Raw genomic sequence first — 14516 nt, forward strand, 5'->3', positions numbered from 1 at the left:
TAAAGCTAATAATGCTCCTGAGGGTCAGAGGCATTTGGCGCCACTTGTAGGAACAAATGATTTTTACTTTGTTAGCAAAGAAACTTTGAGACCTCTTGGAGACCTCACCTTTATAACCACCTTTATAACACATGCAAATATTGTAATAGAACGCTTAATTGTCCTTCCCCTTGGGGCAATTTCCAAAACATGCCTAGTATGTTAACGGACTACATGTCTTGCACAATAAAAAGGGACAGGCTGTGTTCTTAGTAATGTCATGTGTCATGGTAGGGATTGCACTTCATGGAAGGTATGCAAAGTTTGATGGTGGACGTCATCAGATTTGCATGAATCTCGTGTGCCCCCAGGCACTCTTTCTAGTCCGACTTGATTAGTTGCCTGTCATACCTAGAGGGAATACCTGCGCAGATCTCACTTTGTAAGGGACAACAAAGAGCCCTTTAAAATTATTTCAAATAAGAGACATTTTATGGTGTCACTTACATCTTTAGAGTGTTGCTTAACAATGCTCGTCTCTGAAGCAATGTTGAAAGACCAACACAGATAGTTTTTAAATTCGTCGCCCGATAAGTATCTTGTATGTGGAGTGTTCCACCAACACGGGAAAGGTAGTATTCCGGTAGGGATGCCAATTAGTACTTGTTATTTAATAGGCTACTGGTTGTCTATTAAGACAGTTGTCTAAATAATGTCCCCGGGGCAATATAATGTTTTAAAACAATGTGTAATGAGATGTGCAGAGTCAACACACGGGCAAAATGCTCACATCCCAAATCCAGTTGTAATAAATCATGGGGTATCAAACAGAATTGGTACATAAGCGAATGAAATCATCAGAAATGTAAATTATTTATTAATATTGTATTTTATTAATGTCTTTTTTTCTGAGGGCTAGTTGCTTTAGAATAAATAGATGCAGCCAAGCTTATCTCCGGACTTGAAATGTTCTCCCTGTAGGGGTTGTAGAAGTTTAGTGCGATCTTGCCGTTTGCTACTGTACACATTTCTTTAGGCTTATTGATCAATGATTGATTAAAACTGCCCTAATATGTAATTATACAGACGTGTTCCCGGTGGCATTCCGCACATGACATCACCACTAGAAAGACATGTATAGCAACAATTGAACTTGAGAGGCGATGACAGACTCAAGATCTTTTGATTCTAATTCGACCATAAATTGGGTCCACCCGAGGTATAATGTTACCCTCCCTCCCCTCTGAAGCCGGAACTAATGTCGTGCATAAAGTGATTTTAGGGCAAATTTGGCATCTTGTATTAATTTGCATCATTGTAAACTGATAACTGATGTCACATATTATAAGTGACATGTTTCGTGAGTTAGGGCAGCCCCACTAGTTTGTGTTACTCCAGTGGGGTCAACGCAACAGAAGTATGACTAGATCAATGGACAATAGATTCACCAACGGCCTTAATCCTCATTCCAACATTGGTACAACCAAGCTTTAGTGAACAACAAATACAGCCGAAAACATAATTATCCTACTGTCCTGAATGTTGGCTGCACCAGATAAAGGGCAGACCCATCGAACACGAATATGTTACATGATAGTAACATGCACATGCCACGCGGTTCATTAACTTTACCGAATTGAGACTCTTCCAGCCACGTACTAAATGTTGTAGACCACGTTCTCGGCGACTTCATCATTATCTTCGCTCTTTGTGTCTTATATCCTTAAGTGAGTTGATGTTCAGCTCCTCACCCTGCTCCATTATTCCTATCAGCTGTTAGAAATATGACGCTTGAAGGTCTTCCAGATGTAGGAAATGTTAATGCGCCCGACGGAACGTCACAGCCGCCCTCTCTTCACAAGAGCATTGTTAGCACAGGCTGGAGCCGCTGATGCATTAAGCATATAACTTTAACATGCGCCAGAGGATGTTTGCTACATCTGTACATCTGACAGTGATTGCTTGGATACAGAGGTTAATGTCACTTTTCCTTAATAGCAATTTATGTGACACAATGAGACCAAAAAGAACCCTGCAGTTATCAGTCTCTTACATCTAAACGAGCTCTAAATGTGTGAATTTTGTAACCGTCCTCGTTTTATTCTTTATGTTTTGGCAAACAGGGAAGGCAAACAACAACGTGCAGTGGGATGAAGACTCGATGGAGTACATGGCATCGAATCCTGTAAAGATTGCCTTTGTTTTGGTTGTCCATGGCAGGGCATCCAGACAGTTGCAGCGCATGTTCAAAGCAATTTATCATAAGGACCATTATTACTATATCCATTGTGACAAGGTAAACGATTTACAGAGGATCTGTTTGTCCATGTTTTTCCCCTCGCCTTTTCTGCTTGCCTGGGATGTTTGGTTGTTTTTCTGCTTGCATGGGACCTGCCGTCTTTCTGCCTGTTAGTGATCTGCTGTCTTTCCACTTGTTGTTTTCAGAATGTAATAGGGACCGGTCTGCATGCTCTTAGTTGAAATGATCTCCGTCTTTCCTGTACTGTACAAAGAAAGTTGCGTTGTAGGAAATAAACGTCATGTTCTTGGGTTTTAGCATCCAGAAAGGGGCATAATTATGTAGATTTTTTTTTTATCATCGTCAACTCAGTGTTCTAAATATAAAGATGGTTTATTACCAATCCGTGTTATCATGTTTTGTGACATGCGCAACTTGCCTAGCTGAGTCTCCAGAGTGTTGTTAGGGGACATTATCTCCAATTATGTGGAATTTCAAGACCTTTTTTGAATGAATAATGTAATATCCATTTTTCTTTTCGAACAGAGGTCCAATTATCTGCACAGACAAGTGGTCCAGTTTGCCAGTCAGTACCCCAATGTGCGTGTGAGCTCTTGGAGAATGGCCACCATCTGGGGAGGAGCAAGCCTGCTATCCACTTACCTACAGAGTATGAGGGACCTCCTGGAGATGTCTGACTGGTCCTGGGATTTCTTCATCAATCTCAGTGCTGCTGATTATCCAGTCAGGTAAATCTACAAGGTTTATACGTTTTCTCCGTTATAAATAATGTTGAAGGGAATGTTCGTTGATACAAGGGTCCTTCTGACTTGGGATGGCCTGATATGAAAGGTGGCAGCGCAGGACAGGGCACCCCTCTCTCTAGTTTGTGAAATCTGTTACTGGGAAGTATATTCTGCAGATTGAGTCATGTTTATCTATGACAGTGGACTTCTTAATTGTAAAACAACTTGTTTTATGAATACATTGCTTCACCAAGACATCACAAACACTCTCATAGAATTGGTCATCCATAAAAATGAGAAATCCTTAAATAGTGGGTTAAAAAAGAAAATGTAATTTAATAATCAGGCTAAAATCTACACTTTAATGCACTTGGTTGTAATTACTTTTTTTTTTAACATATATTTATTAAATCTGTTTAGTTTAACAAAGGAAAAACATAATAGAAGTGTCTCTATGGTTAACCTAAGGTTAATATTTACACATTTAGTTGGAAATCAGATTTTTTTTGTGTGTATATATATATGTATATATATATGTGTATATATATATATATGTGTATATATATATATATATATATATATATATATATATATATATGCTCTTTTATATAAAATAGAAAGTGATAACAAAATAATATATTTCTTCAAGTACACAAACCGATACATGGAAACACGTAATATAATTATTTTTATGGTGTGTTGGTTTTCTACTCTGATGAAATTTATAATATCGCAAAATGTGAAATACTTCCAACATCAATTGCTTGAAGTCGTTGAAGCAACAAACACGGAAATTGCTGCTGTGTACCCGGGATGTGTCTGTCAGTGTTCAATTACTTAAACAAAGAAACCGAGCACAAGTTGTATGGTTACCTAAAATAGACTTTTGGGAAGCAGTCTGTTTTTAAATAAGGATGTCTGTGCAGAAAAAAAAATAGCAAGAGCGCAAGGAAGACGAAGGAGGTGCTCGCCTGTGGTGCCTGAGGTTTAAAGGGACCAAATGTAATGTGTTTTGAGCTAATTTGTGAGTATATTGTTTAAAAAAAGTAAAATACTTACCTTATGAAGAAGCTGCAGCTTCAGAGCTGCCCAAAGAACACCTTAATTCACAATCAGTGATGCAAGACTGCTCCCATTTGCAATCAATAGGAGTGCTTTCTGTGGGCATGATGGAGCTTGCTGATGGTGTGTAGACCACGTATCGATGATGTGTCCAGCCGAGCCCATCTCCTGCACGGCAGATAGCGGGGCAAATAAATATGGAGGAATTCTGCATGTGTACGGGGGACAGTATGTGAAAAACATATTAAAGTACTGTATGAGCGCTTTAATATGCATCATTCAACCCCTATAGGGGGTTCTGCAGAATCCCTTGATGCATTTGCAAGGGGAACCACATTATTATTCTTTCATATAGCGCCATCATTTTCCGTAGCGCTGTACAATGGGTAGACAGGAGATAACAAGTAGTATGTAACATAACAATTTGACTTGCAGAAACAGGTGAGGAGGGCGCTGCTTAAAGAGCTTACACGTGAAAAATGAAACGTACCACACCATTGCCATATACATTAAAGTGCGTACGACAAACCCCAGCAAGTGTCGCGTGCCAGACGCGGTGTTAATCGATAGGGAGCATGCTGCAATAGGCAACCGGGTTAGTAAACATGATAGCTAATCTGTCTGACAATTTTCCTTCCATATTAATCTTAATTGCCAAATTCTACTCAAGCACAAACATGTCAGTGTTATAAATAATAATTTAATTGATTTGCTGACATGATATGTATATTGATAGGGTTAGTTAGCTGCCTCCTATTGATCTACCTTTCAATAGCAATTGTAGAGTCATTATTCGGGCCTGGTTAAACGTTGCTCAATTCACAATAATGTATTGCTCATCCCACCAGCGTTCAAAGGTCTACTTTTTGACTGTTTTCCTATAGACCCCATGGGGAAAAATGAAACACAAAGCACTTACCTGACCCAGAAGCTGTAGCCCTGCTGCAGCAGCTGCCCTTCTCCTCCATGGTCTTGCCACTGATAGGCTGCTTGAAGGGAAGCGCAGCTATCATATGCGTTAAAGTGCGTAGAATGGCTGGGGTGTCCCTTTAAATATCATTATTAAATGACCTAAGTAGCGGGACGTACGCTCATCTCAGGCGTCTTTTATTTCCAATGGATCTTACCGAGTGTTGATTTAGCATGTAAATGTTTTGTAGAGCAAAGCATGTCCTCTGACTAAACACGCCGTGTAATTGGTGAAAGAAGCACAGTAATAGGAAACAAACATTTCAGAATAAGAAATACAATTTAACGAATGCTGCCATCAATACAGATCTACTTTACTGTGATCTGGACCGGGATTAAAGCTTGCTTTGAAATCTAATTGAATTTCACACAGAAATAGAAACATAGAATTTGACGGCAAGTAAGAATCATTCGGTCCATCTAGTCTGCCTAATCTTAATCACTCCTTGTCTTAAATCCAGGATGCATGTTTAAATAACCTCTACCTCCTCTGCTGGTAGGCTGTTCTGCTTATATACCACCCTCTCTGTAAAATAAAGCTTTTTTAGTTACTCCCTTTCTGGCTCCAGAAGAGGCTCAAATACGCAACTGCCCTACTTGTGACCCTACTTAACCCTTGCCTTTATCCATAGTGAATACAACAAGGCACCAAAAAACACCTTGATTGCCCTTTATTGGACATGGCTAGCCAGGCGTCTGGATGGAGGGCATCCAATAAAAGTCATCTTTATGCTCTAGACAAGAGCCTAAAGTGCCAACGTCTCTCACTCAGAATCCCAATAATATGCTAGTTCTTCAAATATAAAAAAAATTATTATACCTAATTATCTAACCGTGTCGTTGACCTATCTTGAGAAAGACTTTTCCTCGAGCTCCTAAAATGACCATAGAGTGATTTCCCCCGTAGTGTTAATGGCCGGTGATGATGAAATATAGCATCATCGGTTAGCGGCAGAGGAGCTGTGCATGGATAGTAAAGGTCCATCAAATAATGGCTCGCGTTTAAGAGCAATTGACCCCAGAACCATCATTCCAGCGCATCACCATGCAGAATCGCACACTTCTATAAAATTGATTGGTTTGTCTGACCGTGAACAAGCTAAGGATCGTGCGCCCTGACTTTAACGTGAACATTCTGCAGTTAAACCGGTGTTCACGTGCTAGAACAGCCCAGCTGCTTCTTTAATACAGTGACCTAATATTCTCATTTTAAGTGGCCGTGCCACTAAGTCGATACGAGATGCTGCTTGATTTTATTGCTGAGAGAGAGGATCTTTATAGGGCATTCAGGACATTTCTTACACGGGCTAATTACTGTCCATCTACTAATGTATATTCCTGTGTTTATTGCAAAGTCAATGTCTGCTCCCTGCTTTAAAATGTATCCATAAAGAGCAGTCCAGGGGGGTATTGTTTTAAATAGAATTCATCATGGTCGGAGTAATGTCGTTGCTGAAGTCACAGTCTGCACCGCTGCATTTACTGCAATGCATGTAACAACATTTAAAGAAAAAATACTTTTTCCATTTTATCCAATGTGGGATGTGCATAGAAGGTCTCTGATCTCCATTGCTTTTTCATCTTACCGCCTTGGTCAGAGGATCTCTTCAACTGGCCCATGCCCGACGGTGGTTGAAAATTGGGACTGTTGGGAGGTATGGGACAATAGGGATAACCAACAGGTAGCTGGCTAGAAGTTGTCGAACTGCATCTGATGAGCCGACTGTCGCACATATTATTCTGGCAAGCCAACTTTGCGATTCTTGAGCCGTACCCATTAAAGGCACTACAGTTCTTGTATAAAACTGCATTGAGCAATAAGGAGCCCCTTATTTTGTGGATGGGGTAGTGGATACTGGATGGTGAATCCACCTGCTGTCCTTTGTTTTGTGGTAGCAGCCCAATGCAATCACATCTACGTTGTCTGGGGTTCAACCATACCTGAGAGCTACCCAGGGTGTGCTACATGGAGCTCTCCTTTTTCTAGAGAATTGTCTTGGAGGGGGGGGGGTGAAGGTAGCCCTGCATAGCCCCAGACAGTCTTAAATAGGCAGTAAATGGGTAAGGAGTTGCTGCATCCAAATGCTTCTCCCCTGCCTGGAAAAAAAATGAGTGACCAGGAGACCCAAAGACATATCTCTTCACCCCGAGACTCCAGGTGAAACTCGAGAGTTCCCAGGTATAGGACCTTCTCTTACTCAACTTCCACATGATAAATTCTTCTTCACCACACCGCCAATTTACCAGTACCCGGCTATTCCATATGGCAGAATACATGTATGTTTGCTACTTTTTCCCTCTCATTTTTTCATTGTTTTTTTATGCTTTATATACAATCCATAATTCAGTCATTGGAGAATTTTGCATTATCTAATTTGAGTAGAAAGTAGTAACTTTAGGATGGGACATCTGTTGACGCTACAGCCTTAAGGTTTTTTTTATGCATTGTTTTTGTCCTTGTCGGTCTTAAAATAAATAACCATATGAAGTAAACAGATGTCTAACCTCATCCTTTTAATTTACAGAGATATAACTTTTGAAAGCTGTGATCAGACGTGTAGTGGAAAATGTTGCTTTTGAAGCTAGATTTATTGCTGATGTGATAATTCGTTGTCAGTTCCTCCGCCAACTTTACCTTGGATTTGTTATGGTTTAGAAACTAAGGAAAAACAGCTTGTTTTCTTCGTTACTGTGCTCTCAACCGCCCCCCCCCTGCTTTTTTAGCTTATTTTGAAGGGGCGGAAAATAACCTCCCTAATTAGAGCCTTTTTTGTTTTCTTTTTAACTTATAGTAAAATAAGCGGTGGTACAGCACTATAATTGTTCCATACGCGGTTTGTCCATTCCTGGAAAAATGCAGCTCTGTTTCCGTTCTCTATTACATCATATGTTAGCACATAATATGGGAATGGGAAAAATTTATGTTTACAATTTTTTTTTAAAAAAAAGGACAATGGAGGGCACATTACAACATTTTCATTAAATGCGTGGTGTCTGCAGCTGTTAAATGCATGATACGTGAATAGATTTAGAATATGTACATATATTTTTATGCCAATGTATTCATGATGGTAAATCCTACTACAGGTGAGTAGGACATTATATATATATACTTTGCTGTTCAAAAGTTTGGGGTCACAACTGCCCATATGTGTGTTTATGCGCATTCGTGTGTAAGGGCAGTGTATGCGTGTTAATGGGCAGGTGTGTGTATGTGTAAATGTGTCTTTATGGACAGGTGTGTGTAAGGGCAGTGTAAATAAAATAACCTGTGGGGGCCACAAATTTCTTTTCTTGCCTCGGGTGTAAAAGGAGCTAGCTACGGCTCCAGTGAAGACGTTTAAAACCTTTTAGCAATTATTTTACACCAGTAGAGATGTCCTTGTTTTCCATGAAAGTGACCCCAAACTTTTGAACAGTAGTGTGTGTAATATATATATATATATAGATATATATATAATATAGCTCTCCCTGTGAAGTTTATGTGTACTGGAATGTTTGTTCTCCTCCCTTTTGGCACACCGTGCTTGAATGACCATTCTGTAAGTTTAATGTATTTAATGGGTTCCTTGGGTGCATTGACTTTTATTTAGTCTAGCGCGGTGCATACATTACATGAACCTTTTACACCCTGATGACGTGTTTAACTTAAAATCGGAGTAGCACGGGGACAGAGGCCATCTTCTATTAATGCCACAGGCAGAAAGAACTTTGTTGGCAGCCTTTATCGCTTCAGCAGCCAAGAATTAGAAACACCGTGACTTTCTGGACATTAATGAATAAAACTGAACATTTATTTTAACCAAAATAGGGAGATCCACCCACATTAGAAAGTCGAGGCATACCCCTAAAGCTTGCATGGGAGCCTCAACTTTCTCAGATGAATCCATCATTATGTTTTTGCTTTAAAAAATGTCATAAATATTAAGTTGTATTTTTTCACCTTCTGAATGAGTGCCTATGTGTTCGGTGTAGCCCACTAATTGGCTGTATTCATTGCCTGGACATAGAACATGCCTGTACGGAGTAATAGAGAACCCATTATGAGCCTTCATCTGTTCTTTTCTATTACAGTCACATTGAAGCTTCTATGTATTCTTTAATAAAGTGTAATTATAGGTGAGTATGGTAGCTCCAGCACACCTTGGAGGCTCTGGAAGAAAAAACGCACATACACTACAACATTTAAGCATAAAGTATGTTTCTGATTATTTTCTGGTTATTTTAACATGTTTTCATGGAGGGCCACCAGCCAGCGGTAGAGGCTAATACAGTGAGGGAATTTAAACATGCATGGCACGGAAAGCTGTCCTAAATCTAGACCAAGGACTGGTTAAGGTTTGGGTCAACACATCAGGAAAAATGGGTGGACTAGATGGGCCAAATCTGTGGTCAAATTTTTGGGGTATCGTAAAGTAGTCTCCATATGTGGCACTTCCTTATAAGCAGCGTTTTAAGGGTGCTAAAAAGTTACATACATGCACACTTCTATACATGTTAAAACTAGTTCATTTGGAGATTAAGAAATTAAATTTAGTTGTATAAGAAATGGGTCCTGGCAGTTAAATGGATCCAAAAAATCAGTGATCCATAATATCTTTTCTTCCGTTTTTCACTTGCAATCCATGAATATAAATAAAAGCGATAATGTATTTGCATTGTGCGTCCACGAAACCAGTAATGCTGTTGGAATTTTATTACGTTAAATGTACATGGATAGCTGTTTTTGAAGTCCTTGAACAAATCTGATTGTTCTTAGATGGCATTCATCTTACTTAAACGTAGCATACTGACCCAGCAAATGCGAGATCTGAAGAGACAGGCTCATTAAATCAAATATAGATATGAAAAAGTGACCGTGGAATGCGGAGTATTCATTCTATTACTGATTCAAACGCCAAACAGGTCCAAGCAACGAGGATTAAACGTGTTACAAAATCATTTGCGGTAACCTTGAAACGTAGCACGTGGTTTTATCTTAATCAGAAGCCCACTCATAGGTCAATGCCAACGTGCTTTGCTATTTAGATGGAACATTATTTGTTTTACGTAGCTCCATCATATTCCACACCGGTGTGCAGTCGGTAAACCGGACATAACAAACAGCACATAAAATAATTCTGACTTCCGGAAAAAAAAACACAAGTAGGGCCCTGCTGAACCGGTCCCACAATCTAGGACCGGTCCCGCAATCTAGAAACGAGTTTACGTAGCCTGTGTTTACAGCTGTGATGTATAGCTGTGTGGTCATAACTATCACACCTTCACATATGACAAAAATGACTATATTGACCTGATATTATTATGTAATGAATTTAACTGAATTTAACAGAATATCCATAAAATAATAATAAGTCTGAAGTATCTGCAGGGTTTTTCACAGATCCTGAGAAAAGGAAAGCTAGCTGGGTAGACATATATACGGTTCTAAGAAAGTCGCTGTTTGTGCCTTTTGCGATATGTATTACAAACTCTAATCTTTTTTATTTATTTTTTTTGCTGTACGTAGGTTTGTACGACATCTTTTATCTGCTCCAATTTATTCTTTCCATTATGGCCACTCGATTTTGATGAGTACAGCGTCCCTGCACGCTCACCAGAGGGTTACTGTTCTGCGGGCTGCCTCCTGCCAGTCTAAAATAAAAGGCTTTGCTAACCAAAGGGATTGTTTTCGGCGCCTATTGTGCGTATTCCAGTTCTGCACACTCTGCAGACTTTCCCTAGACAGCTTGCAGACCTTCTTCTACGGTTACAGGATTAAAACGATGTGATGTTCCGCGTAGGGTAATGAAAGTCAGAGCCTATTTTATTAATGTGCTGAGTGATGTACGCCCAGAGATATCGCTTACCCATTAACTTCTACCTAAACATCTCCAACCTGATGAGGGTTTGCCACAAAACTCCGCGAGTGACAGCAGCCGCCGCAGAAACGCTCTTGTATGGGATTTAAAAATAGTTTGTGACCTAGTTTCAACTGTTTGTATGCTCCATTTAAGGAGGAGGAGAGTCTAACGCCGCTGACATGTAGAATATTAAAAATGAATGTCGCTGCTTCTGTGTTTCACCAGTCGGATCGTTTCTTTGGCATGTTTCGTTAATTAGTATCATGTTACGCTGTACAACTACCCACAACAAGCTCCGTTACCGACCCCTGGCCCTCCAGCTGTTGATCTACTGATCCCACCACCCTTCGCCGACTCCTGTCCCATCCTGGAAATGAACCTAGAAGCTGACAGACGCCTGAAAAGTACACTGAGATTTTGTGTGGCATGTTTTGTGTCGCCGGTGTGATTATATTTAAAAGGACCCATCACAGTCATTGCTCACGCATTTGTTGAGCTGTATTCTGACTTGCGACCGGTTCGATAATTTTCAACGCGTTCAAAAGCAAACAAAATTGTAATGTTGTCCAACCTCAGCAGGTTTCTACCGGCCTTCTGGTTCCGCATGAAATATAAATCTAGAAATGTATGAGCGCTCCAGTAATGATTCCAGGAAGGCGACCCTTAACTAACCGACTCATCTTGTGGGTTTCATTGCTGTACTTTTGAGTAGGGATGTTGCAAGGCCCACCATCCAGGGCTTGAGCCCAGACTCTCGACCAGTTGTTTCCATCCCAGTCCCCAGGTTACACCAGTGGCCCGGGGTTTATGACTCGCCCTATTGGATTAGAATGTGGTAATTACTAAATACTAACCCTGTTGGTGCGTAGACAGTCCCCACAATACACACACACTCCATTCGGATACATTATCCACATATTCTAGCATCTCCTTTTTCCAATGCTTTCCATAAGACTACAGGCCTCATTAGCCCTTGTTGCCCCTGCTGCTATGGTGACTAGTATTTTTGTACTATTTTGTGTGTCTGTATTATGTGTTTTACTACAGAATAAGAATTATAAGTGAATAAGCTGTCATTTTTGTATCCCAAACATGTAATTACAGGGTGCAATTTGTTTAACATGGGGGAAGACAGAATGTCTGCTTTATTAGGCTGACAATCTCTACTTCGGTCTCTTCTGTTCTCACAAGGAGGTTACTCAGTCTTAATGGCGGTATAGAAGTTCTGCATCACGTGATCCAGATTAGCAGAAAGCATATGGAGTGCATTTGAAATCACATTGGGTAACCTTTATGCTTTATCAGTCATTCCAACCGCCATCAGCAGCGTTCTGAAGAAGCGGTGACATAGATAAATGGCACGGTTTGCATTTCTGAGATTAAATAAAGCACCTAGGAGCTGACGGTTGTCTGCAAGTTCATCTCTTAGCACCGCCGACTATTTCTCATATGCCGGTAAATCTGAACAGAGTGGTGCGGCTTCTCACTCCCTAAACCTCGGAAATGGAGATTTGGACTCCTGCCCTGGAATTAGTGAGCAGAGCTCATTCTTTTTTTTAAGTAAAACTGTTTTTAAAGTGGGTACTTTACTTTCCTAACCTTCCGCTTGCTAATTCAGTATATTGTAATAATTGTCTTTACGGATTCATTTAGCTGTATTACAAAAGGACTTTTATCTGCTTTTTTTCCTTTTTTTTTTTTTTTTTTTTTTTTTTTTTGTAAGCAGCCGTATTAAATATTTATTTTTTGCATGGTTTGTCTAATTACTGTTTTCGTTTAGTCCACCCATTTGATTGAAGTGGATTGGCTCTCCCAAGGGCCGCATTGTACAAATAACTGATGGGCCGATGATTTGTATGATTACCCCCAGGCCGCCCCCCCCCCCCCGTTAATATCTTGCTTTTGCTATTTTCCTAGAGTTGCTTATTGAATGATTCCTACAGCCTTTCAAAGATGGGGTATGGAGATGGGGAGATAACTCCAGAATAGGGGATAGATATTCTATGCTAAAGCGGGCAGTAAGAACTGGAGATAAGTGCTGGAGAATGAAAGGTGTATATTATCCAAGCCAGACAGCCATTAGCCTTTAATGAGTTTTGCCCTTTTGTGCTTAGGTTTTGAAGTGCAAATATATCCAAGCCGCAAACAGAGCGGCCTTTTCACGATTGGATCTTTGTTATTTAGTATGGGTTCAATGAGATGCCTTCCCATGTTATTCTATAAGACATGCTTATCGAATGCTGAGCTCTTTGAGACAGTGTATTGAATGGAATCTGTAAAAGACGGCGTTGGCAGCATCTTGGTCATCTGAGAGGCCGTGCGGAAGAAATCCCACTCGGATCCCACACGATAACGGGGGGCGCTAAAAATATTTGGACGTGATTTCAATAAATTGTGTTTGTAATTACATGCACTAATAACTTTCATAATTGATTGATGAATGCTGGGTAGCCAGTTTGGAGCACACACTTTTTGTTTTAGGCTTCTAGCGTCATGGGGGTTGGAGTCACTCCGCTGCTGGACAACTACCGTATTGGCTCGGATATAGGCCGCCCCCGTATATAGGCCGCACCCTAAAAGTTTGGTGCTTTTTTAAAGAAAAAGTTTTTTTTCTTTAAAAAGCACCAAAAAAAACATGCTGCCACTGTCCTCCCCCCCGAGATATGCTGCCACTGTCCTCCCTCCCCGAGATATGCTGCCACTGTCCTCCCCCCCGAGATACGCGGCCGCTGTCCTCCCTCCCCGAGATATACTGCCACTGTCCTCCCTCCCCGCGATACGCTGCCACTGTCCTCCCTCCCCGCGATACGCTGCCGCTGTCCTCCCTCCCCGCGATACGCTGCCGCTGTCCTCCCTCCCCGCGATCCGCTGCCCTCCCTCCCCGCGATCCGCTGCCCTCCCTCCCCGCGATCCGCTGCCCTCCCTCCCCGAGATCCGCTGCCCTCCCTCCCCGAGATCCGCTGCCCTCCCTCCCCGCGATCCGCTGCCGCTGTCCTCCCTCCCCGAGATCCGCTGCCGCTGTCCTCCCTCCCCGCGATACGCTGCCGCTGTCCTCCCTCCCCGCGATACGCTGCCGCTGTCCTCCTCTGCCCCCCCTCCTCGACTTACCGGAGCAGACTCCCGGTGTCTTCAGGGCCGGCGAGGGACATCTACGCAATACGCGTATGCAACTTCCGGTACCGTTACCGGAAGTTGCATTTGCGTATTGCGTAAATGTCTCCCGCCGGCCCCGCAAGACACCCGGGAGTCTGCTCCGGTAAGTCGGGGGTGGGCAGAGGTAAAACGCTTAGATAACCTCCCGTGCCGGCACCCCCCCCGTGGGAAGTGCTGGCAGGGGAGGCTGTCTGAGCAGAGAAGGATGCAGGTCCCCTGCACCGCTGCGGGGGATCTGTATCTTAACCCCGCTGCCTGCCCGGCGCCCGGGACTGCATGTCCCGGGCGTCGGGCGCTAGAGCCCGAATATAGGCCGCACCCCCACTTTAAAAACTTAAAGTGGGGGAAAAAAGTGCGGCCTATATTCGAGCCAATACGGTATATGCTGTCAAAATATATGTTAACGCAATTAGCACGGACTTACACGGGGGCTTTAAAGCTGTCAATAATGGTTTCTGCCACTTATTAAAGCATTTATACTATTATAATTAATAAGAGTTTAGGTACCTATTTTAAAGGCATCAT

The 14516-nt window shown here is 41.7% G+C and overlaps 1 protein-coding gene across 1 annotated transcript in view; it reads left to right on the top strand.

Moving 5' to 3' along the window:
- The window catches only part of XYLT1 (xylosyltransferase 1), a 131464-nt gene that overhangs the window by 79509 nt on the left and 37439 nt on the right, over positions 1-14516 (top strand). Inside the window, exons 3-4 of the mRNA XM_053472295.1 lie at positions 2103-2275; positions 2765-2967. Coding sequence (XP_053328270.1) covers positions 2103-2275; positions 2765-2967 — 376 coding nt within the window. The remainder of the gene's footprint in view (positions 1-2102; positions 2276-2764; positions 2968-14516) is intronic.

Source organism: Spea bombifrons, chromosome 7 (assembly GCF_027358695.1).
Source record: "Spea bombifrons isolate aSpeBom1 chromosome 7, aSpeBom1.2.pri, whole genome shotgun sequence".
In the NCBI taxonomy this organism is placed as follows: Eukaryota; Metazoa; Chordata; class Amphibia; order Anura; family Pelobatidae; genus Spea; species Spea bombifrons.